We start from the raw sequence: 24,617 nt of genomic DNA, 5'->3' as shown, positions 1-24,617 counted from the left end.
GTCCGTTTATGTTTTTATCCTCAAATAGACAATGTCTAACCAACATCCAAAGTCTATATATCTCAGCAAACTTCTGTACAGTGAGAACAGGCATTCTGAAGCTGGGGGATTCATATGGATTTTATACTTTCACTGCCAAGCATATTTTATGTACTTACCCAGTAAGAAGAAGAAATTCTTTAGTGTTTGAGACTTCGGTCAAGTTTTAAGTTGGTGGAGTATCAGTTTTAATATTATATTCTAAGATTACTTGGTGTATTTTGAAGGCAAGTCTTTTATAAGCATGATGCTTTCTTCTGATCTATAGTCTATCTTTTCTTATGTACTTAATCGTGTCTTAAAGCCCAAATGTTTTAATGAAGTCCAATTTAGAAATTTATTCCGTTATTATTTAAGCTTTTTGGTATCTTAACTAAAAAATCTTTCCTGGAATCAAAGTAAAAAAAATAGTCCCATGTCTTGTTCTAAAATACCTACTGTCTTCATTCTTATATTTAGATCTGTTTATTATGCATGGAAATTTGTGTTTGTAAGGTATGATCTAAGTACTTAATTTTATATGAAGATTTCCTGTTGATTAACACTGCATCTTAAATATCCTTGTACGGTTTTATTGCTTTGATCTATATTTATGTCTTTATGTTTCAAATCCCAATTGGACCTTTATAGCGAGTTTGACAATCAAGAGTAACTCTTCCAACTTTATTTCTTCTATCCTAGGTCTTATATATCCATGCAAATTTTGTCAACACTCTGTTGATTTTTCTACATAAATGCTGAAATTTAATGGAGATTGGATTGATTCTGTCATTTAATTTAGTGACAGTTTTTCCTAGTACATGAACACACAATGTCTCCTCCTTTATCCAGATCAGCTATAATTTCTTTCTGCATTATTTTATATATAATCATATATTTATATTTTATATATCATATTATATTGTATAATTATATATTATAATGTATCAAATCTATACTTCTTTTTTAAAAGATTTATTTATTTATTTATTATATGTAAGGACACTGTAGCTGTCTTCAGACACACCAGAAGAGGGCATCAAGGGCATCAGATCTCATGATAGATGGTTGTGAGCCACCATGTGGTTGCTGGGATTTGAACTCAGGACCTCCGGAAGAGCAGTAAGTGCTCTTAACCACTGAGCCATCACTCCATCCCCAAATCTATACTTCTATGAATTTTTTCTAAACATTTTATTCATTTTGACGCTCTTGTAAATAAGATTGTTCTGTTTTATTATTTTTTTCTTATCTGCAAGTATATAGAGATATGTTGGTTTTTGTTTTCATCATGATCTAATTAAATGTTCTATTATTTTATTCTATTGGTTTTAGTATGGGTAGCTTAGAATCTTTTTTAAAAGAATTATTTATTTGTTTTATGTACATGTGTACACTGTAGCTGTCTTCAGACACACCAGAAGAGGGCATCAAATCCCTTTACAGATGGTTGTGAGCCACCATGTGGTTGCTGAGAATTGAACTCAGGACCTCTGGAAGAGTAGTCAATGCTCTTAACCTCTGAGCCATCTCTCCAGCCTGCTTGGAATCTTCTACACAGGAAAAAATGTGTGTCCTATGAATAAAGACAGTTGTGCTTGTGTTTTCTTGTCTGGAAACTTATTGTTTACTTGGTTTTTCCTTCTTCTATTTTCCCGAACCTTTAGTACATTGTTCAATGGAAGTAATATGAGCTAGTGTTTTTGCTGATCTTCTTTTAATGTAATATTTTTATTAATTCTTTGCTATAAATCAAACTCAACTTCTCTGGAAGAGCAGCAAGTGCGTTCTTCAGGGGGAATCATCTGTTTTTAATCCCTTAATCTTAGTTCTAGGTTTTCTATATAAGCTCTGTTGCAGTACATTACTTTCTTATGGTTATTATAATTAATTACTATACATCTGATAGCCTAAAGCCACATAAGTTTCTTCTAGTATAGATATAGAGGTCAGAAGTCCTAAGATGAAGTTGTTAAAATAGTTCTGAAGATTAGGTGAATATTTGGTATATTTCACCAGTGAATCCCATTGAGCCTGGGTGTTTCTGTGGGATAGCTAGCTGATTACTAATTTAGCCTCTTGTTACAGTTTAATAAGTCATTCTCTTTTGGAATTGTGTTGATAATTGTTATGTTTATGAATTTATCAATCAGTATAAATTTTCTCCCTCATTGACTTAAAGTTCTTCACAATATTCCTATGTAATCACTCATTTCCATGAATGCTGACGCTTCCTCCTTTTCATTTCAATCTTTTTTTCTTCTCTTCAAATTTTTGCAGACAGCAGACAGACTTGAATATGGGGTTGGTAGCATTTAATTTGTGTGGTATTTTATGTGCCTAGTACTAAGTGAGATCAACAAGTTTTTGTTTGTTTGGTTTGGGTTGTTTGTTTGGTTTGGTTTGTTTTATTTCAGACATGGGCTTATTCTGAAGTCTTGGCTAGTCTGAAATTCACTGTATAAATCAGGCTGGCCTCAAACTCACAGAAATCTATGTCCGTCTAATTCCTGATGCTGTGCTCCCCTCCTGTTTCCAAGCCATCTTTAAGTTCCTAGGGTCTTTGCTCATTGATATCACCTGAGAACCCAGAAGAGTGCCTGGTCTAAGTAGTGTGGATTATCTACTTTAGAATGCTCATGCAGTTATATATTTTCAAACATCAGTGTTTTTCCCATGGATCTCCCTCCTCATCTGACTTGCATTTCACGAAACTCTAATGTGATTAAACACTTTTACTATATCTATTAGTTATATATTTTCCCTCTTTTATGGAAGATTCACCATTCTTTTCCTCAATTTCCCCTTGGTTGCCTACCTCTGTTTCTTATGGATATATGGAATTTCATACATTCAGTATTTGCACTCACCAATTATCTGTGTAGAAAATATCTTATCCTGTGGGTTTTCTATCTACTGATGACTCTTTTATTTATTGCATGCCTGTGCCAAAGCATAGGTGGAAGTCAGAGGACATCTTCGGAAGAATTAGTTCTCTTCTTCCACAAGTGGTCCGCAGGATTGAACTAAGGTCCCAGGTTTTGTGGCAGCTGTCTTTACCCACTGAGCCTGTCGTTGATGCATTTTGTGACACGTTCGATGATCAGGAAATTTTTTTTTTTTAATGCTGCTGTATTCGGCAATTGGTTCATCATTTTCTAAATGACTATACCTTTTGTACCCTTTTAAAAATAAAATATTTTAGTTTTGAAGTTGAAATATATATTTTCCCCTTCCCTTTCTTTCTTCCAGCCCCTCCCATGTATTTCTCTTTTTCTCTAATTCGTGGCTTCTTTTTCTTGAATTTACTTTTTGTATCTTAAGAGATAACTATTCTTATACATTGCTGGTAGAAATACAGAAAAGTACAATTACCTTAGGGTAGAATTTGTATATTAGAAGTACATCAACATTTACTCTTTGTCTCAGCAATTCCACCTTTTAGAATTTATTTGAAAGAAATGCTTGAAAAATACCAAATTTTGTGTGTGTGATACAAATAAAACACACAAGGCTAATTTTCAGGGCATAGTTCAAAACAACATAAGACTTAAGTTATAAAACCAATATTTTAGGATTTGTTCATAGGAAAATATCCAAATAACTGTTGTACATATACACAAAGTATTGTGTAACTGTAAGAAGGCAAAAGAATAGTTTTTATATCAATATAGAATTATTATAGGGCATATTGTTAAAATCAGAAAAAGCAAACTCCAGACCAGTATTTATATAGGCAAAGAATATAACTAATGAATTTCATGTGTGTATACATATAGTTTCAAAAAAAAGGCAACACTGGAACCATAAGTCAAACTGAATAAGAAATGGTATTTACAGGGGCCACAGGGAATGAAAGGAAGGGATCAGAGATAGAATGATGCTTCTTCCATAAAGGTACAGTATCATCCTTTTCAATTTAGAGCCAGATAAAGGTTTTGCATGATTACAAATGTAATAAAAACTTCAATCAAAACCAGAAAAGGGCTGAAGGACTGTTCTTCACAGTCGAGTGCCTGCTCCCCATTCACTAAGCCCTGAGTTCAGTCTGCAGCATCACATGCACTGGAGCCTCAAGAGAGAGGAAAGCTAGAAAAGTAAAAATAAATAAATAAATAAATAAATAAATAAATAAATAAATAACTGAAGCAAATAAAACCAATGAGAAACATAACTAATAGCATAACAACCCAGAGGAAATACTGTAGTGACTTTAAAGTAATACATGTCTATTACTAACAACATATTCCCTAAGGACTGCAAATATAAAAGTATACCCAATAATTTTATTGTTGTTTTATTAGTATTTTATTTTGGTTTTGTTTTGTATCTTTATTGTTATTTATTAGTATTGTTTTGAAATTTTTCAATTATGTGAGTATATTGTTAGAGAAAGCTAATAATCCAATTTGATAATATTATTAGAATCAGAGGAATTGGAAATAAAATCTCAGTGATAGAGTACTTGCTTAGAAGGTAAGCAGTCCTGGATTTGATCCTCAGGATTACCAAAAACAGCCCTCCAAACAAAATAAAATAAAAGAGATACAAGTCTAAAATCAGAGTTTAGAACAAACCTTGTCATATTGAATTTGAATTGGAAATTCTGTTTTAAATATAAGATCTATTTTTCTCCTATAAACTGTCCCAGCTGCAGAAGCTTAGAAGCAACAACAATGAACACTCCGAATAACAGTAGTTTCCAAGTACTTTTCATTAAAAGAAACCAGGGATTCTTGGAAAACTAGTCCAGTTTCAGGTTAGAAAATGTGCAAGATCAGCTTGGGACTCCTATAGCTCCTAAGTGGGACTGTTTGTCCACTATCACAAATAATTATGATATTTAATTAAAACACAAGCAATCATAAAAATACATAATTTCATAATTATACTGAAAAATAACCACTCTGCATTAGGTATTTCCTTACTCTTATGAATAATGAAAAACAGAATCAAGCATTTTTCCTGCTTTTCTTATACAAACTATATTCAGAAAAACTAAAGAGTTGATGATTACTCGTTCCAGATTTAAAAATTCAAAGGAAATAACAGTCAGGGAAGCCCCATTTTATAATTCATAAGTTAATAGATCTGAACAGTAATCACTAAAGATTTAAATCCTAAAAGGTAAAAGTTGTATGCGAGTACATAGTAATTGAGGGATGTACAAATGGCACTTAAATTCACAAATTAATTTTAACATCACCAAAAATGTGCTCAGTGAATATTATGTGCCTTTGGACATGGTATAATGGGAAATACACAACTATATATGAATTGTTTTGCCTTAAATATTGAACATGGATCCAGTTAAATTTTACAGAAACCATGTTTAATGTAGCTTTCTACAACAGGTTAATAGTGCCTATCTGTTCTTGATAATCTGGTATGTAAGAGCAATTATATATCTGCTGAGAATTTGAAAAGCACTAAATTTGACCCAAATTGATAGTTAAAAAATAGTAAATACAAGTGACAAATGACTACTGAATTAGACTAGATTTAACTGTCAAGAAATGCAAGAAATTAGGAAGAAGTTATTACCAGAAAACACGTCATTAAACCAATTTCTTCATAGAATAGATATTGGTTCTATAATATCAATGGATGGAGGAGAAAAGTTGATGAAGGGATGGTACAGAAGAGTTAGGCAAAAGCCTTAATAGCCAAAAACTGATTTAGATCTTGATTATGTAACCTAGTACCTTTTTTTTAAAAAAAAAAGTCACAGAAATAATCAGGGTATTTCAAATATAAACTTGGAATCAAGTAATATGTAGGAATTATTAATTATTAAGTTCATGAATATGAAAATGTCACTCTGGTTCTGTTCTTCAAATATCGTTGTGAGTTAGAGTTATGTATACTTGCATGAGCTTGAGGTTTCTGGGGGCCTTACTTACTCTGCCATGTATAGGCTGTGCTTGAGCTGGACAGTCTTAAGATACATGTACATGCACACTCACAAGCACATGCTCACACACATGCACACACATACATGCACGCACATGTATTTGCTACATGTTATAAAGACCTTTCCTAAAAGAGATCCAGAATTGAATTTTTATTAATTTTTAAAAAGTTGTACTGGGGAGGCTTTGTAGAACTTCCATATCTCTTTGTCTTGATCCAGATGAACCCCCAAAGAAGAACAAAGGTGATCCCATGAACAACCTGGAAAATTTTTACCACGAGACTATAATGAAAAAACGTCTTGAAGAGTTCCAACTTTTGAGAGGTGAACCCTTTGCTTCCCACTCACTGGTCTCAGCTGCATCAGTGAGTGGTAGTGGCACAGCTGAGAACCCATCACTCCTCCAGGACAAGGGAAAACAGGCAGCACAGGGTAAAGGCCCCAGTCTCCATGTGGCAAAAGTTATTGATTTTCCACCTGAGCAATGTTGGACTGGGCCTAAGAAGCTGAAGCAACCAATAGAATTTATCCCAGAAGATGAGATCCAGAGAAATCGTTTGTCAGAGGAGGAGATCCGAAACATTCCCAAGTTTTCTTCATATAATCCAGGGGAACCAAACAAGGTATAGGCCACATCAAGGAAACAACCTGGCTTGTTTTCACTTTCATTTCCCTCTTCCTAATGCAGCATTTTAAAAATACCTTTACTTATGCCAAAGATTCTGACATAGGTACAGTGAGTGATTGTTTGTCCTTGACCTTAACTGTTACTTTCTGCATACTATTTAAGTAGTTTATCTCCTAGCATGTTCTGTGTGCCTTTCATAGCTCCTTAGACATTTTAAAACATCATAATGAGATTTACTCATATCCACTAGTATCTCTGAATTATAGGAAATGTAACCACAGACTTCTTCGTGATTAACCATCTGGTTGTGGATAGTGTTAACAGCACAAATCCTTAAAGCATTAATTTTAGAAAACAGTAAAAAATTAATAACAATCCCTAATTTAAAACCCATGGATAAAGGGCTGCTGAAGTCCTTTGACCTTCTCTTATGTTCCTCCTGTTCCAAGAGTTCATCTACTTCTTCCGTGAGCTCTCACTGAATAGCTCATGGGTAAATTAGGAAATATTCGTATACTTAGCTAGCTATCTTTTCAAAGATTTAATAATTTTTTCATATTTGCTTAGTTTTAAAAATAGTAGCACATTATGGATATGCCTGAAGAATCTCATTCATCAATCCCATTCTTCCTTCTTTCTACATTTATCTATTATACACACATACACACACACACACACACATATACTATTTTGAATTTTGCTACTTCTGTTCCTGTGGGTATTTTTATGTATTAACTCTCTAAAACTGTATACAACTGTTCCTACTGGATGATATCTAAATTTACTTTGATTTTCCTTATGGTTTGAGAACAATGTACAGACCAAATAGGCAGAACAAATAGAGACCCCGACGCTATATTTTGAATTTTGTTTTTATTTTTGTCAAGCTAGCAATATGGATTATGGTACTATGGTTCTTTATTGAGATTCTGAGCAGTACAGTAACCTACAGCTCACAGTCACCTACATATTGTAAAGGGAAAGCACTGACACTCCAGAGTACTAGGTTAAGCTGCACTGCTCCATAGATTATATATATTAAGTGTGTTTCCAATTTAGGATGTTTTCAGCTTAAATAGGATTTATCAAGACATGACCCTATCTTGTTTTTTGTAAATTTATTTATTTATTCACTTTATATCCCAATATCAGCCCTCCTCCTCCCAAACCCCTCCCCCACCTCATCCCTCCATTCCCACCCCCTTCTCCTTTGCGAAGGGGAAGGCCCTACCCTGGCACATCAAGGCCATGACCCTACCTTAACTGAAGGTATGTCTTACCTATTCATAAATATTCAGAGATATTCATAAATATATGTTTTATACATTTTTGAAACTATGTCATACTTTACATATTTTTCTTACTTTTTTGACTCATTGTACCCAATATTTTAAAATTTTATTTCTAATGATACAAGGAATTATTTAGTATTTCATTATAGAAATATGTTATAATTTATTTCTCCATTTTCTTGATTTGTTTCCTCCCATTATCTACTACAGATAAAGTTGTAACGTTGTACATATTTTTTTTTTAGTACTGGAGATTGAACCTAAAACCTCGTGAATACTAGGCAAACTCTACTGTTGAACTATATCCATAGATTTCTTTTTCATGTTTTATGTTGAGACAGACTTCAGTAATTGCATGAGCTAATGCTAAACTCATTCTCTAGTCCAAATAAGCATGAACTTGTAATCTTTCTGCATTGGCTTCTAAAATAATTGATATCATACATCACTTACTGCCCGTGTACAAACATTCCTCCTAGACAAAATTTTTCAAACTTAAGTCACAATTCATAGTTGACACCAGTAGGGTTTTATTTGTAAGGAAACAAATAGAAGAATAGAATAGAATAACAGATCATAGTGTATCCCATAGAATTATATTTCACACAGTTAATCACTTTTTTAAACTGTATTTTGTGCATGCATATGTTAGGATGAAGGAGTAGTATATGTGGGCTACAGTATTCAATAGAGTTCTTCCTGTGAATCTCAGACAAAATATTGGAAAATGTATCACTCTCTTGTAATGTTTACACACTCTAATATACATGAAAATCATGTGAAGACATTATTAAAACATAGACTGCTGGGCTTCCCCACCAGATTTTTTACTTAGTGGAGCTGGATTTTCTAGGGTGCCATGGTATAGGATATCTGTATCTTCCGCCACCAGCAGCACTCTTACCACTACTGTTCCCTCTCCTCTCTTTTCTTTTTTCTTTTCTTTTCTTTTCTTTTCTCTTCTCTTCTCTTCTCTTCTCTTCTCTTCTCTTTTCTCTTTTCTCTTTTCTTCTCTTTTTTTATTTTCTTTTCTTTTTCTTTCTTTCGAGACAAGGTTTCTCTGTGTCATTCTGGCTGTTCTGTAGACCAGGCTAGCCTCAAACTCACAGAGATACACCTGCCTTTGCATCCCTAGTGCTAGGATAAAGTATGCACCACCACAACCTGGCTAACAAGTATTTCAGAGATTCCCCTCACAACTTAATCAAGATTCTATATTAGACTTTAATAGTTTGAAAAGGTAATTTATTTTTATATTTGCAAATTCCTCATTTTCAGTAAAGATACACATGTATTTTTAAATTTATTAGCCTTTTTCCTACCCTCTGTGAGCTTGCTTTCTGTTTCTTTACCCATCATTTGATATTTCTGTCTTCTGTACTTATTTATAAGGATTATTTTTCATTGTTTAAAGAGTTATATTTATTTTTAATTGTGAATGTGTGTGAGAAAGAAGGACGTATAAGAAGAGGAGAAGGGGCTGGAGAGATGGCTCAGAGGTTAAGAGCACTGACTGCTCTTCCAGAGGTCCTGAGTTCAAATCCCAGCAACCTAAGAGCACTGACTGTTCTTCCAGAGGTCCTGAGTTCAAATTCCAGCAACCACATGGTGGCTCAGAACCATCCGTAATGAGGTCTGACGCCCTCTTCTGGTGTCTGAAGACAGCTACAGTGTACTTATATATAATAATAACTAAATATCTGGGCAGGAGGGAGCAGGACTGGAGCGAACAGAGGTCCTGAGTTCAATTCCCAGCAATCACATGATGGCTCACAACCATCTGTACAGCTATAGTGTACTCATATACATAAAATAAATAAATAAAATCTTTACAAAAAGAAGAAGTAGAGAGAGAAGGGGGAGGGAGGTACAAGAACAAAGAGAGTGGCTCAGACTACTGATTTTTGAATATTTGTTTAACTTAATGGCAGACTTCTAGCCATACATCCAGGAATCTAAGAGAACATTAAGCAAGATGAATAGCAAAAACTACACATAAGCATAATATAGTCAAACTACAGAAATACAAGACAAGGAAAAAAGGAATACTTTATATAGGATCAACGAGAATTACATCAGACTTACCATAAGCAAGAAAAAAATGTAATGAAATATTCATGTTTAGAGAGAAAAACTCCACCCACACAGAAGTTTATCCAGGAAACCTATCCTTTTACAACAGTTGTAGCAAAGTAACAGTTTCTCAGACAAACAAGAATCTAGACAGTTTGTCACAAAGTTGCGCTCCAGAGTCTAAGAAAATCAGATGGATTAGTAATCTAGACCTATGTAAAGGAAGAACACAGAAAAGGGAAAACACAAAGTTAAGAGAAAATGATTTTCTCATTCTGTAAAACAGAAAGAACACATTTTGTGAGACAAGACTTAGCTTATTATAGAAACCAGTTAAAAACATTACAATAAAAGAAAAAAAACTGCAACCTCCTATCTTATACATAAAACAAAAATCCTAAATCAAAACATTTGAGTGTCATAATGAAACTCATTATTATATGTAACTAATATATGCTAATGAAGCATTAATATATTTTCTTGAGTGTTTTTATTTAACTCAAAATATTAGAAAATGAAATTTCATAATGTATAGAAATAATTACATAAAGAAGAATCATGTGTTGATTTCATGTGATGTAGAAAAACAATTTGAACAATGCCTTAACATTCATTCATGAACATTTGTTCAAATTTCAAAGTTTTCTGTGAGAGACATGTTAAAGTATGCAAAAAGACATACCATAGATTGGGAAAAGGTAGTTCAAAGCACAGCCATATGCAACAAAGGACTTGTATCTAGACTATACAAAGAAGTCCTAAAAGTTAACAATAATACAATGAATGTCTCACTTTAAAAAGTGGTCATTGGGTAAGAGTAGATGGTTCCTCAGAGAAGATCATAATGTGACAGCCCTATAAATTCAATCCTATCATTGTTACCAAAGTAGTGTAACATGAAACAATGAGCTACAATTAAACTCCCACTTAAGTAAGTAAAATCCATAAAACTGACAATACCAAATGCTTTTGATGATTTAGAGCAACAGGAGTACTTAGTCATTGCTGGTGGGAATATAAAATGGGACAACCTCTTTAGATCCCAGTTTGAAAGACTCTTAAACAAAGCAAAACATTGTTTTCCACTATGATGTAGAATTTACTCTGTTATTTATTCAACTGATTGAAAAGCCTGTGTATATGTATGTATACATACATACATATATATGGAATGTGGATGTTTGTAATAGCTGTATTCATAATTGCCAAAAGTAGAACTAATCAATATGCCCTCCAATTAGATGGATATGGCAAATTGATGCAATGGAATATAATTTAGCAACAGAAAGATTTGAGCTATCAAACCATATAAAGACATATACAAACTTTAGATTCATACTAGTAAGCAAAAGATGCTACTATGAAAATAAAACATTCTATTATTTCATTCTGCAATATTCTAGGAAACTCAGAATGATAAGCATCAAAATGATATTTGATTATCAAATGTTTAAAGGAAAGGAGAGAATAAGTAAAGCATAGGACATTTTAGGAGAATAAAATTATTCTACGTGATACTGAAATGCTGAGGCTAGCTAGATGTTTGACAGAATATAGATATATATTCTGTCAAACATCTATATATAGAGATAGATATAAAATATATATAGATATATATATAAAATATATAGCTACCTAGTATAAAGAGATTCTTAATGTATACAAATATTTAAAAATCATTTGAGATTAGTGATTTTTTTAGGAGAAAATAAAGATTATAAAAGGAGAATCTTATTACATTACATTTATATATGATAATCTCACTAAAGAGATGGGAGAAAGAGTATTGACCTAAGTGGCTTTGGAAATGTGTAATGTGTAAAACTAACAGTAAATGGGAAGTGCATATAAGCACCGTGCCCTGGTGGCTAGGGCTGTGTGTCCTGGTTAACAGTACTGATATTGCATCATTAAGTAAATGGTTGACAGGTAGTCGAAGCTAAGGTTCTCCTTGATGGATTTTCAGTTAAATAAAAGGGAGGAAGTTAAAATGATCCATGTGGTAGTAGCTTAAATTTGGGAGCATCACTGTGAATTCATATTTAACTTATACAGAAACAGATAGTTCACATGTAGAAGTATTTATCTGTGTTTATATACAGGTCACTGTAAACATGTTTTTCCTCTCTGAGTTGAGCAAGCCCCAATGAAACAAACCCCATCTTGCTTAGAATGGATTACTTCTAATACCATTCTCTACTAAATGTAACAATAGATTTTTGGAAAAATAAATGGCTGCCCCTATTACTCAGGCAGGAAATATACAAGATTATTAGCCTTGTACATCTTTCTGTACGAAAAGTAAAATAACAGCATAAAACACAGGGACTGAAGGAGAACTCCAATAATTGAAGCAAGAACTATCGCTGCAATAAACTAAACAAATTAACTTTGAGTAGTGATTTAAAATACAGAATATTCCTGTCTGTATACAGGCACTAAGAATTAAAAAAATCGAGGAAGTAGAGAAGAGATGAATCTTAGGAACATAATTCCCTGATGCTTAGTTTTAAGCACCTTGTTTTGTTTTGTTTCCCAAGAGCACAATATGGAAAGGAAGATATAACGTTATTTTTTTCAACACCTATTTTTAATGATGGTTCTTAAATGCTTTAACTTCTCTTTTAGCCCACCACCTACCAGAGATAGTGGAAAAAGACAGGCTATGGGGTAAGTAGGCCTATTTAGAAAGGTTCTTACATACTTTCTGTATTGTCTGGAGCAGTTCAGTTCACAGGAGTCAGCAGCAATAGCTCGATCCAATTGCAAACACTTCATGGATATACTAGCAGTCCAGTTCAGTAGAGTCAGGATAGCAAACAGGAATCAGCAGTGATAGCACTACCTAGGAGACACAGCAGACCTCCACCTCAGCTTAAGTCAGAAGGAAGGACCAGGGAGGGATGCCAGAAGTTCTTGACCACACCTCTCTCAGGGTAGTGAGGATGTGCAAAAATACAAGACCAACAAGCACTGCACAGCTAGCTGTACTAGCAGGCCAAGCTCAGTCCCCCGTCCCTGTCGGTGGAGTCCTATTTACGCCCTCCAAACATCACATGCTCTCCACGGGTCTTGCCTCAGCCTGGGCATCTGTCTCAGCTGACCTCTCTCTGCCAATCAGCCTGAGTCTGCTGAAGTGGCAAGAATCCACGACACACCGCCAGAAGTTTCTTTGCTGTGTTTCTTTTTATGGAGTCCCAACAAATGGAGGTCAACTGTTACACTGTCAGTGTAAGACAGACCAATACATGGAGTCATTAGCAGTGAATCCATCATGTGTCCTTTAATGTGCTTGCTTTAGTAGAACATCCTCTCTCTTGTGTCTGCTTCAGCCAAATGTTCCTTCAAGAGTCTGCCTTCGTCTTTGCCCTGTGTCCACTTCATGTGTTTATCCCAGCAAAACATTATCCAACACAACTGATTTTTCCAAAGAACCCTTAACTTTCCACTTCAGGAAGACAATCAAGTAATGGAGAATCTGACCGCCACTACCTCAGTCAGGTGATAAAAGCCAGCCATCAATCAGTGCTGTTAGTATTTCCGCTTGATACAGTGTGACCAAAGCCGAACTCTTCTGGTATAGTTTTCTTCCCAACAATTCATTGCTGCAGTCTAACATTTAAAAAAATCAACAGAAAAATGGTAGTATTGAGGTATCCTGTTTAAAAAAAAATCTGACCAGTATTCCTAAACTTTTCAAGATAAAAAATGAGGACAATCTAAAAAATTGTCAAAAGGAACTTAAGTAACCTAGATGGTGACTTAAACAGAAAAATAACATTAGGTAGCAACTTAGGAAATCTAAATAAACAATGGACTCGTGTTAATAATAATAATAATAATGTAACATTTATTAATTATAATGAAGATAACATGCTAATGTAAAATCATTTGTCAGAAACTAAATATGGAGCATAAAGACATATTACTCTCCATTTTTCTGTAAATCTAAAATTGTTTTAAAAAATAAAGTCAAATTTACAAGGCTTTTTAAAGGATGGCTACAAATGAATGCAGAGAATATAAACTATGGAAATATAAACTATGTGCAATCAAAGCTACATATTACATAGTGAGAGCAGGAGAGTCTGGTTTTCTGTTTCATAAGAATGTTTATTTTGTTTTAGGGATTCTCTATATATGCATATGGTAAATATATATGTTTTAGATATATACATGCATATATTTGTACATATATGCAGAGAACATGGAACCGAGAAAACCTAAGACAACTTCTTGTCCAGAGGTCCTTTTTCTTCTTATATAATAGTTGTATTATAAGACTGGGGAGATGGCTCAGCAGTTAGCACTGGCTGTTCTTTCAGAGGACCTAGATTTCATTCCTAGTATCCACTTGATAAACAATCTATAACTCCAGTTCCAGGAGATCTTATGCCCTCTTCAGAGTCCTGCAGGCACTGCATACACATGGCACACAGACTTCCATGCAGACAAAACACTCATACACATAAAATAATATTTTTTAAATACTGGAGACTAAAAATATGTTTATCAAATGGAGCAGTCAGTATGGGTCTTTTCTAGTTACTGAGAAACTTGGGATTTGCTCTCACACTTCTTTTAAAGCCCGTTAACTTTATTTTTTATTGAAAATATTTTTCATATAATATATTTTGATTACTATTTTCCATTACTCATCTCTTCCCAGATCCTCCCCACCCATCTAACTCCATTGATTCTTTCTCTCTCTCTTTAGAAAACAAACAAGCAAATAAACTAGAGTAAGAAAAGGGAAAAAGCACAAGAAACATGCACACAGAGACACACACCAAACAAAACCCATAAGAACACAAAGTCAGAAACCATAATATATAATAAGCAAAAGACTAGCAGTATTTTTTTAGAAAATGTCCAAACAAAGTTTACAAAAATACCATTGAGTTTGTTTTAAAACTATTTAAAAATATTGTTTTATTTTAAAATATATTAAATGTTTTTTCCTCTCCCATTCTTTTTGTATTATGTTTAAATAATACACTGGATCTTCCTTCCTAAGGAAAAAAATTTAAGTATCCAAAGCACTATTGTAGGCTTGTAGGGCTTTCTTTTCTTCCATGACTAAACTACCCTGTTTTCCCTTTCCAGCTCCAATAATGTTCCACCATTATACTTTAGCTTCAATGATTTGGACTACTTGAATGTTTGTCTAAGTAAAATAAGGTATTATTTACCCTCCTGTCATTTAACATATACTCCTAGAGTTTTATCTGTGTCACAGTATATAATAGTGTTAATGAAAAAATATATACAATTTTTACCTCAAAAGAGAATAAGACACGTTATTCTTGAGACAAATATCAGTGACTATGGCCTGGTAACACCGATTCAGGTTCCTCCACAATCCATGTTGCGACATGGTAACAGTTTCATGAAATAACAGAAAAAATCATAAATCAAAGTCATTTCAAGTATACTGGTGGAACCATTAGGTAGCTGGACTACAGCAAATTGGAGATATTTCTGCTCTAGGCTTCATATGTTGTTTGATGACATTCTTAGAGTTTTGGTGGGTGGAAGCTAGTGATCTCTTAATACATTTCATAGATTTCACTTGTTAATCACAAGTATGTTGGGTTAGACAGTGGTAGACAAGGAATGGATATTTGGGGCGGCTAAAGATAGCCCAAGGTAATTAATTATAATTAGGCCCCAAGCTGTGTTATCCTGAACTCCACAAGTCATTGAAGTTCTAATTAGTTTCCAGTCTTTTACAGGGTTCAGTATAATGCATGGTTTCTTTCCAGTAAATCTCTTTCACAATAGGAATTTTCCTTTTAAAGATTAATATTCTAGTCTATATATATGCTACCTTTTCTTCATCCACTTGTCAGTGGATGTTTCCTTATTTTTCATTTTCCTCTATATCTTTTCTTTGTGATTACTATAAATAAAATGATGTTTTAAGCTGATGATATATAAGTTAAATAACATAGGATATTGTTTTGTTCTATTAAAATTTCAATAGCATTCTTTTACTAAGTGATAAGAGGATTTTACTGAGTGTGTTAGTTACAGGTTAGTTTTTGTTGTTTTTTTAATAGTTTTCTTCCTGGTCTCTGTCTTCTCTCATTTGCCTTTTTGCCTCTGTTTTCTTTCTTTCACATTAGAAGCCTTTCTCCTGTGCCTGATCATCCCTGTCCTTATTTCTGAGTAAAGAATGAAAAGTTGTTCCAAAGCCCTGAAATCATGCCCTTTGTGTACTTTGAATTCAGTGTGCTGTTTTAGAATCCCAGCATTTAAGAGGCTGAAGCAGGAGGATTTTGAGTTCTAGGCCAGCCTGGGGTATATAGCTCCAAATGACAATAAGCAAAGAGTAAAAACAAGGAACCAGATGATCTGGCTAGATCATTTGTTGGAGAACTTCTGTACTCCAAATTAGTATGTTTGTCTTTCATGGGACTTAGTTCCTCTAGAGAAGACTCCTTTATGCTTTCTTACGAAGAAACAAGCAGGATTCTAGTGGGGGAATGGCAGTCTGATCATGAGTGTCCCCAGTATTTAATATGCATTCTTTCAGTCTCCTTGCTTTCAAAAACACTACTCTTGACCTCAGCTATATAAGACATTCCACGTTTTCTGACAATTAACCTTCATATTCTACCAGGATCGCTGAGTTGCCCTCACCCAATACTATAATTGGAGAGGGGTTAAAAATATAATTAATTTTTGAACTGTCTTCAACTTGCAATCTTCATTTCAACATTATCTAATCACATCTACTTCGAGAGCCCCCCAAAGCTAGCAATTCTTAAGCTGTTTGTGTATGTATTATTTCTTTCTTATTTTTGTATTTTATATATTTATTTGATTTTTAGACAATATATCACTACGTTGCCCAGACTAGACTCTTGTCCCAACTTTGCCTTCCTATTTGGTAGAGTTACAGGTTTTCACCACTGTGCCGACTTCTGAAATTTTATTTATTTATTGGTATATTTATTTAGTGTGTGTGTATGTGTGTATGTGTGTGTGTGTATTCATAGAGGCCAGAGGTCAGTGTCATGTGTCTTTCTCTGCTGCTCTCCACCTTTTACTTTTTAAGAAAGGCTCTCACTGAGTTCAGAAATCATCAGCTGGCTAGTCTGGCTGGCCAGCAAGCTCTGGGGACCCACTTAGCTTCTTACATGGGTTAGCAGCAGTTTAAAAATCAAGCCTTCATGTTTGTGCAGCAAGCACTTTTACCCACAGGGCCACCTCCCTAGCCCATTCCTTACTTAGGGAGACTTTAAAAGAAGATTGCACGTGTTCTTGACTTTTCCATCCTGTGGAATGGAATCGTCCTGCTTTTGAGCCTTCTTTGGTGTGTTTAGTTCCTACTCATCTATTGATTTTTGTATCTTCCAGAATATTGTTGCTATTGCCTTCTTTCTCAGTTCTTTCTAACCTTGTTGGGTTTAGGCCTTGTAGCTTTAGAGTTTTCTGGAAATAGCATTAGGTAACTGTTCAGTCTCCTATCTTTATCTGAAAGTAATTCAAGCTATAATGAAAGAGTTGCTTTCCTCATGTGATTATTTTTGTCATTTCTCAATTTGTATTAGGTGCTATATCTGAAGAACCTTAGTCCTCGGGTGAAAGAAAGAGACCTTATCTCATTATTCGCTCGATTCCAGGAGAAAAAAGGACCACCCATTCAGTTCCAAATGATGACTGGACGCATGAGGGGACAGGCTTTCATCACCTTTCCCAGTGAGTAACTTCACCTAGGTAGCTACTCAGGACATGAAAGACTACTTGTTACCTCACCGAATTAAGTAGAGCCTTAGCACATGGAAAGGGGCCAGTGGGAAATAGATTTCCAGGATCCCGTGGCCCTCCTTCCTACACTTGCTTCCTCTTTCCTATGAATGCTACATAACCACCTTACCCTGGGGTCCTCAGTTTACCCCCATTTTTGACATTTCCTTCCTACCCTACCAATATTTCTTTCTTTCTGATGACAGTACTACTTCTACACTGTATCATAATAGAATTATTCAGTTACTGTGTTGGTGTTGTGATAAGAAGACATATCTTTATCTCATGCCCAATTTCTTTAGGACTAAGTGATTTTAAGCTAATTAATTAACTCATTGCCAATTCATAATTATTGGAAGATGATACATTCTTCCAAATGACTTGTATGTCATTTGGCTTGTGCGCTAATGTAAGTGCAAGAAAAACACTATAATTTTGATTTTACTAGCTAGTATATCTTTTGCATGGAGAAGCCAGATAGGATCTATACCTTCCATTGCCTCTAAACTGTCATTGTAATACTCGGCCAACTTTTATGTGGGCAAGTGATGTTACACATGAGAATTGCTGATCTCCTTCCCCTTGCTTTCATATAACCTTGTACTGTCTTTTCTGTCTCCTTGAAGATTTGTAGATTCTCTGTACCAGTGGGTTTTCAGTCTTTTGAAGGGAGAATTCCTATTGCCTTTGAAAACAAATTTCATGTATTCTCACAAAATATATATACCCTTCGAATTGAAAGATATGCAATACAAAGGCTTTAAATTTGTATATGTACATGTTTGTAAAGTGTATGTGTGTATGTGTTCATGTGTGTATGCACATGTGTGTGCATGCATGTGGTGATTTGAAGTGTCTTCTTCAGCCGCTCTTCCACCTTCATTTTCTCACTGAGCTTAATGCTCATGGATGTGGTCAGCTGGCTGCTCGGTGAGCTGCAGGAGCGCTCTCCCTAGCTCTAGGCTCGCCAATGCGAGCTTCCATACCTGGACATGTAGATGGGTACCAGGGAGCCACGCTCAAGGTCTCATGCTTACATAGCAAGCCTTTTACTTACAGAACATCTCCCCAGTCCCAGCTTTGTACTTCTGAGTTTGTAGCTCTGTTTACTAATCCTAAGAGCTATAGTGCACACTTGAAAATTTGGTATATATCTGAGACAAAGTGATCTTAGGCTAATGGCACTTTCCACTTATAATTCCATAGACTCTAGTCCGAAATCTACCCCTCCTCATTTCTTACATATAGTCTCTGAGACCCATATGTTGAATAATCCAGCTATATACTATATATTCTCATACACACTTTTTTATATACCTACAAGAAAAGTTCATTATCCCCATATGGGTCCCACAACTACTTTCTTTCAAAAGAAAAAAGTAGCTAAGTGTGTCTAATAGTGTGGTAACTTCTTTTATTTGTGTAACAATTTAGAAAACTTTGCTTCTTGTATCTATAAGCTATCGAAGGTAAAGGCATGTTTATAGTTAAATTTAACTTATATGTTTTAAATATACTCCCTATGTATCCTTATATCTTCTATATCTTTGACTCAAATATCCATTTTGAGGGTCTTTTGTCACTCTTATTACCCATTAATTTAATCTTGCTTACTTATACAAATTGGGGATTGCAGGCAAGACAGAAACATCAAACAGTATGATTTTCATAGCAAACAAATCCAAATTAAATCTGTAATATAATTGAGTGAATAAGCTCTATATAATTTGATGCATTTTTCTTATTTTTTCCAGATAAAGACATAGCATGGCAAGCACTGCACCAAATTAATGGATATAAACTCTACGGGAAAATATTGGTCATAGAGTTTTCAAAGAGCAAAAAGCAAAAGTCAGCTGTTCGGCGGGCTTCCCTTACACCATCTGCTACAGATGGCAGAGCAGAAAGCAGTGGCAGCTAGAAACCTCTCTCCGCACACATGTACATGCACATTGGGATATATGTATGTATGTATGTATGTATGTATGTAAATACATGTTCAGATGACTTTTCTTTTATCATATCTTAGATCAAGAATATGTATATTCATAGAAATTTGTTGAAAACTAAAGAGGAAATATAAGAAAGACAGAAGTTAGGACAATGGCTCTCAGCATTTGGAGAGAATTGATAAAAGTATTTTCTATGATTAAATACTGTATAGTATTGAAAAAGATTATATAAAATTGATAATGTCCTGAGTGTTAAAGATAATAACGAAATACTATTTATGGCAGGTAATACCCTGAGGGTTAAGATCTTGTGAAAACCTTTAATTCTCAGGATATATTGCATAGGACTGTTACATCCAAAAATTCTTTAATAATTTTGTAATCTTCAGTGTTTAGTCCTAGAGACAATACACATTAAACATGGAGTATTTGCCTAATGTATGAATTTCAAGAGGAATGAACTTGCATCTATACTAAAGGGACAAGGAAAGAAAGTTCCTTAGAGAAAAGGCTGCCTGCCTCAAATCTCCTAGTGATTCATTTACAATTGTTGAAGAATAGGAACCTAATATGGTTCACACAGTAGAACCAGCTTTGGAGTCAGACCTGTGACCCTCAAAGTCACCCATGTTTACCACCCTGAGCTTAGAAAGACACTTAATCTGAGCCTCACTTATCTCATCCATAAACAGTAACATTGCTTCATACCTTCCTGAGTAAGGGTTAAATCAGATTATATTATCCAAGGTAAGGAACAAGGTGAAAAAAAATGAAGGAACTGTAGGGAACTCCACTAAGTACATCCAACAATTTATAATAAGAATTCCATTCAGAAAGGGAGAGAGAAGCATAAAAATCCTGCAAAAGGTTGAGTAAAATGGCTCAGTGAGTAAAGGCATTTGCCGCCAAACAGAAAGACCTGAGTTCAAACCCTAGGACCTGCCAATAACAGGACTAAAAGCTAGGAAATAATGCTATAGTTTCTTTAACAATACCGGAAATCCATAGGAACAGATAAAACAAAAGGAAATAAGGTGGCTAAATTTTACAAGGCTGTAAACCTAATTCAGCTTCCTAGAAGTAACAAACAGAATTCTATTGGTCATTCCACTGTACTGTTAGCCCTGGAATGTGTAGGAAGAGTCTGCATGGCTGTCAGACTCCAAAGCATGAGGAAAAGCAAACAAAAATACGAGAGATAAAGATCTACTTTGTGTTTACAGGGTCAAGATGTAAGAATTTTAATCACATATTTTCATAACTACAGAGCCCTCAGATAATCTAAAACAAGGTAGCAAAGTAAAGAATGAAAGGAGAAACTGTGGATCCTCAGTGTTTCCTTCCTAATACAAGTAGTGCTACACAGCTGATAACCAATGAAGTAGCCAGCTTCAACACTGGACCCTAGATACATCTGAAAGACAGCTATAGAGTATTGCTACACACACACACACACACACACATATAATTTTATTTATTTATTTATTTTGTTTTGTTTTTCGAGACAGGGTTTCTCGGTGTAGCCCTGGCTGTCCTGGAACTCACTCTGTAGACCAGGCTGGCATCAAACTCAGAAATTCACCTACATCTGCCTCTCAAGTGCTGGGATTAAAGACGTGCGCCACCACTGCCCAGCTAGAATATATATTTTTATCCCATTGTATATGAAACATCTTTAGGCTAGATCATGAGCTGAACCACAAAACAGGCCTTAATAAATACAAATAGACTAAAGTAATGTCAAACATGTCCTCTTCCACATGGAAGCAGGTTACAAATCAGTAACAGTAATTGGGAAACTCACAAATATGTGAAAATTAGTGATACCTAAATACCAAGTACTTCAATAAAAAAGCAGAGAAGCTAGAGAAATGGCTCAGTGCATAAGAATACTTAGTGCTCTTGCAGAGGAGCACTAACTAACTCTTGCTGAGTTTGATCTGCAGCATCCACACTGGGTGGTTTCTAGCTACCTCTGTCTATATGGGACATGATTAGAGATAAGGCTCTTAAATGAGAAGAAAAATCGTAGAACAGTAATTCAGTTTATATTTTATGCCATAGGAAAATAATAGCAAACTACACCTAGAACAAACAAAAAAATGGGAATATATGCAAGATGCATGGGGGTAGAGTACAAGAGAGAAAATCAATGAATTCAAGCAAGAAACTGGCAAACCTTTGCTCCATGTAGCAGAAAAGGGTAGACTGTAATCAGTACTTTGAGAAATAAAGGAGGTAATGTGGCTACTGACCTTTGAAAGCTAAAAGGTGCACCAGGAAATACTATTATGCTCATGTGTCAATAAATTCACCTACTAAAAGTGAACAAGAACCAAATATAGGAAGCCAGAATAGACCTAATAACAAATAGGTTAAATAAGTAACAAGACAGATAAGCCACAACAATACCCATACTTAAGTTGCTTTTGATTTGAATTCTAGAATTCTACTAAATGTTTAATAAAACAGTAATCCAATTACTCTACAAACTGTTTATTAAAAAATAGGGAATCTGAGATATAGTAGTAACACATGGGAGAACCCTGATAGTATGTTCAGGGACAGAAACCAGTTACTGATGATAACAAATTGTACAATTCCACATATATGTCGAATACAGTGTTGGTTTAAAAATTACATATATATATAGTGGTAAATGATAGGCAGGAAAAACTACAGTGCATAAGACTTCTTGGCAAGTGGATAAAAATGTTCATAAATTGCATCAGTGTTTGTATAATTATGAATATACCAAGTGGATGAATGTTGTGGTATGTGAATTAAATCTCAGTGAAACTCAAAAACATAGGAACTTGGACATTATCCAAATGTCCACCTGTCAACATGAGTGACTTCTAACTTAGGGCACATCCATTCAGTAGGGTATTATGAAGCCATTAAAACAGTAGACTAGATCTATGAATATATTATTACCTGTACTCATATCCAAGATTTTATATTAAGTTATAAAAGAAATACATGTATGTATGTATGTATAAGATGTATGTAACACATTTTTAAGGAAATAGTTCATGTGTATAGTTTGTAGAGATAATTTCAAACAAATATAGGAATGAAATAAGAAATGTATATAACAGGCTATAAACCTGCAAGTGGCTCTCTGTACACGCTGAAAAAACACCTCCACCTTGTAAACATTTTTAGGTGGTATGATTTGGAGTGATTTTTACCTTTTTCACTAGTTTTTAATTAAAGCAATTTTTAACTATTCTTACAAACACTTGGCTTCCAAAATACTCGTCAGACCTACTCTGAGGATTTCTGACTTTACTCAGGACAAACTTCGATTCATTTGCTCTATTGCTGACATAAATAATGCTCCAATTTTTCATAACATTTAAGGGATGGGAAGTGAAGGATCCATCCTGGTTACAGCTTCTTGCACATGTTATCCTGGGATACACTTCTCAGCCAGGTTTCCAAGAAGGGACTGCTTCCTCTCAGGTGGGAAACCTTACCTCCTCCTTACTAGACCTGCAGATCACTTAAAATGGAGAAAATTTACTAGAGGATACCTTTCAACTGGTGCAGAGATATAGAAACTGGTGTATCCAGACAACAAAATTCTACTCAGCAATAAAAAACAAAGGAACAATATATGCAACAACTTGGATAAATCTTAAATGTATTTTGCTAAGTAGAAGAAGGCAGACTCAAACGGCTGCTTACTGTTATATTTCATTTGTGTGTTTTCTGGAAAGGGTGAAGCAATAAGGCAGAAAAAGCAGTAGATACCAGTATTTGCACAAAGGGATTTCTTTTTAATAATAGGAACTTTCTGTGTATTATTTATAGTTACAATGTGTATGTGTTTGTTAAAACTCAGAGAATTTACACCAAAAGAATGAATTTTAATGTGTGAATTTTTTAAAATAAAAGTAATTTTCAATGAACTAAAGATTTGGAAAGTGTATCATTTCATTAATTAGTGTAAGTATTGTGTGGTCTCTAACTGCTGCTGAAAACCCAAAGCCACTGTATTTCTCTTTTGTGTCTCGCAGGTGAGCCTAAGCCACTAAATTAAAATGTCTTTATTAGTTACTTTTCTATTGGGGTGGTAAACAAGATATCCTGTAGAAGGAAATGATCTGTTTGGGGCTCACAGCTGTAGAAAGATACAAGTCTCTTGTCATTGTGGCAGCGATCATGACAGCAGGCAGACAGGTTGGCATCGAAGAAATAGCTGAGATCTCACATCCTAGTTCGTAAACGGGAAGCAAAGAGGCACACTTTGGATGGGATGAGTCTTTTTGAAACCTCAAAGCCCATCTCCAATGAAGCGCATCCTCCAGTAAAGCCACACCTCATAATCCTTTCCAAATAGGTTCACCAAGTAGGGATGAAGTATTCAAACATATGAGCCTATGGCAGCTAACCTTACTCAAACTACTAATCTCTACAGCTGAGGATAACTCAGGAGGTGGACACTTGTTGAACTTGCATGAGGTCCTCGGTTTAATCCCCAGTACTTCCTAAAATTTAAATTTTAAAAATCTGATCCAGATAAGTGGTGTATGGACTCAGGACCAGACAGCAGGAAGCTTCAACTATGTGGTGAGTTACAAGCCAGCCTATCCTACAAATTAGAACTTTTCTCAAATCTGTATATGCATACTCAGTTTTGCCATTAAAAGGCTAGGAAATAATATGTTGCCCAAAGAACTAATATCCTTTGTGTACAATATTTGTTTTAGTAAAAGAGTCACTGGATAGTACCAATCCCTTATCTACTGCATTTTGATTCTATTTTTCTCCTGCATATCCTGAACCATTGCCATACACTACCAACATATGCCTCCTTAGTTTAGGGGCTGGAATTTGGAGCCATTATTATATAAGGTAAAGCTTTCTTAAGCATGAGTATTATGACAAGCTGCTAGCGGAGATGACTACTAAGGGAATAGCTGGTGGGTAGCATATATAATATTGATATCCTGGACAAAGGATTAATTCATAGCCCT

General features: G+C 34.7%; 1 protein-coding gene across 1 annotated transcript in view; it reads left to right on the top strand.

Moving 5' to 3' along the window:
- Rbm41 (RNA binding motif protein 41) overlaps positions 1-23,528 on the top strand; it is a 51,014-nt gene extending 27,486 nt beyond the window's left edge. Inside the window, exons 5-7 of the mRNA XM_052171103.1 lie at positions 6,152-6,555; positions 17,485-17,632; positions 19,435-23,528. Coding sequence (XP_052027063.1) covers positions 6,152-6,555; positions 17,485-17,632; positions 19,435-19,601 — 719 coding nt within the window. The 3' untranslated portion in view covers positions 19,602-23,528. The remainder of the gene's footprint in view (positions 1-6,151; positions 6,556-17,484; positions 17,633-19,434) is intronic.
- The last annotated feature ends 1,089 nt before the right edge of the window (positions 23,529-24,617 follow it).

The sequence above is a fragment of the Apodemus sylvaticus genome, chromosome X, assembly GCF_947179515.1.
Source record: "Apodemus sylvaticus chromosome X, mApoSyl1.1, whole genome shotgun sequence".
In the NCBI taxonomy this organism is placed as follows: domain Eukaryota; kingdom Metazoa; phylum Chordata; class Mammalia; order Rodentia; family Muridae; genus Apodemus; species Apodemus sylvaticus.
Note: the sequence above shows the minus strand (reverse complement) of the source record. Positions and strands in the feature narration are given on the sequence as shown.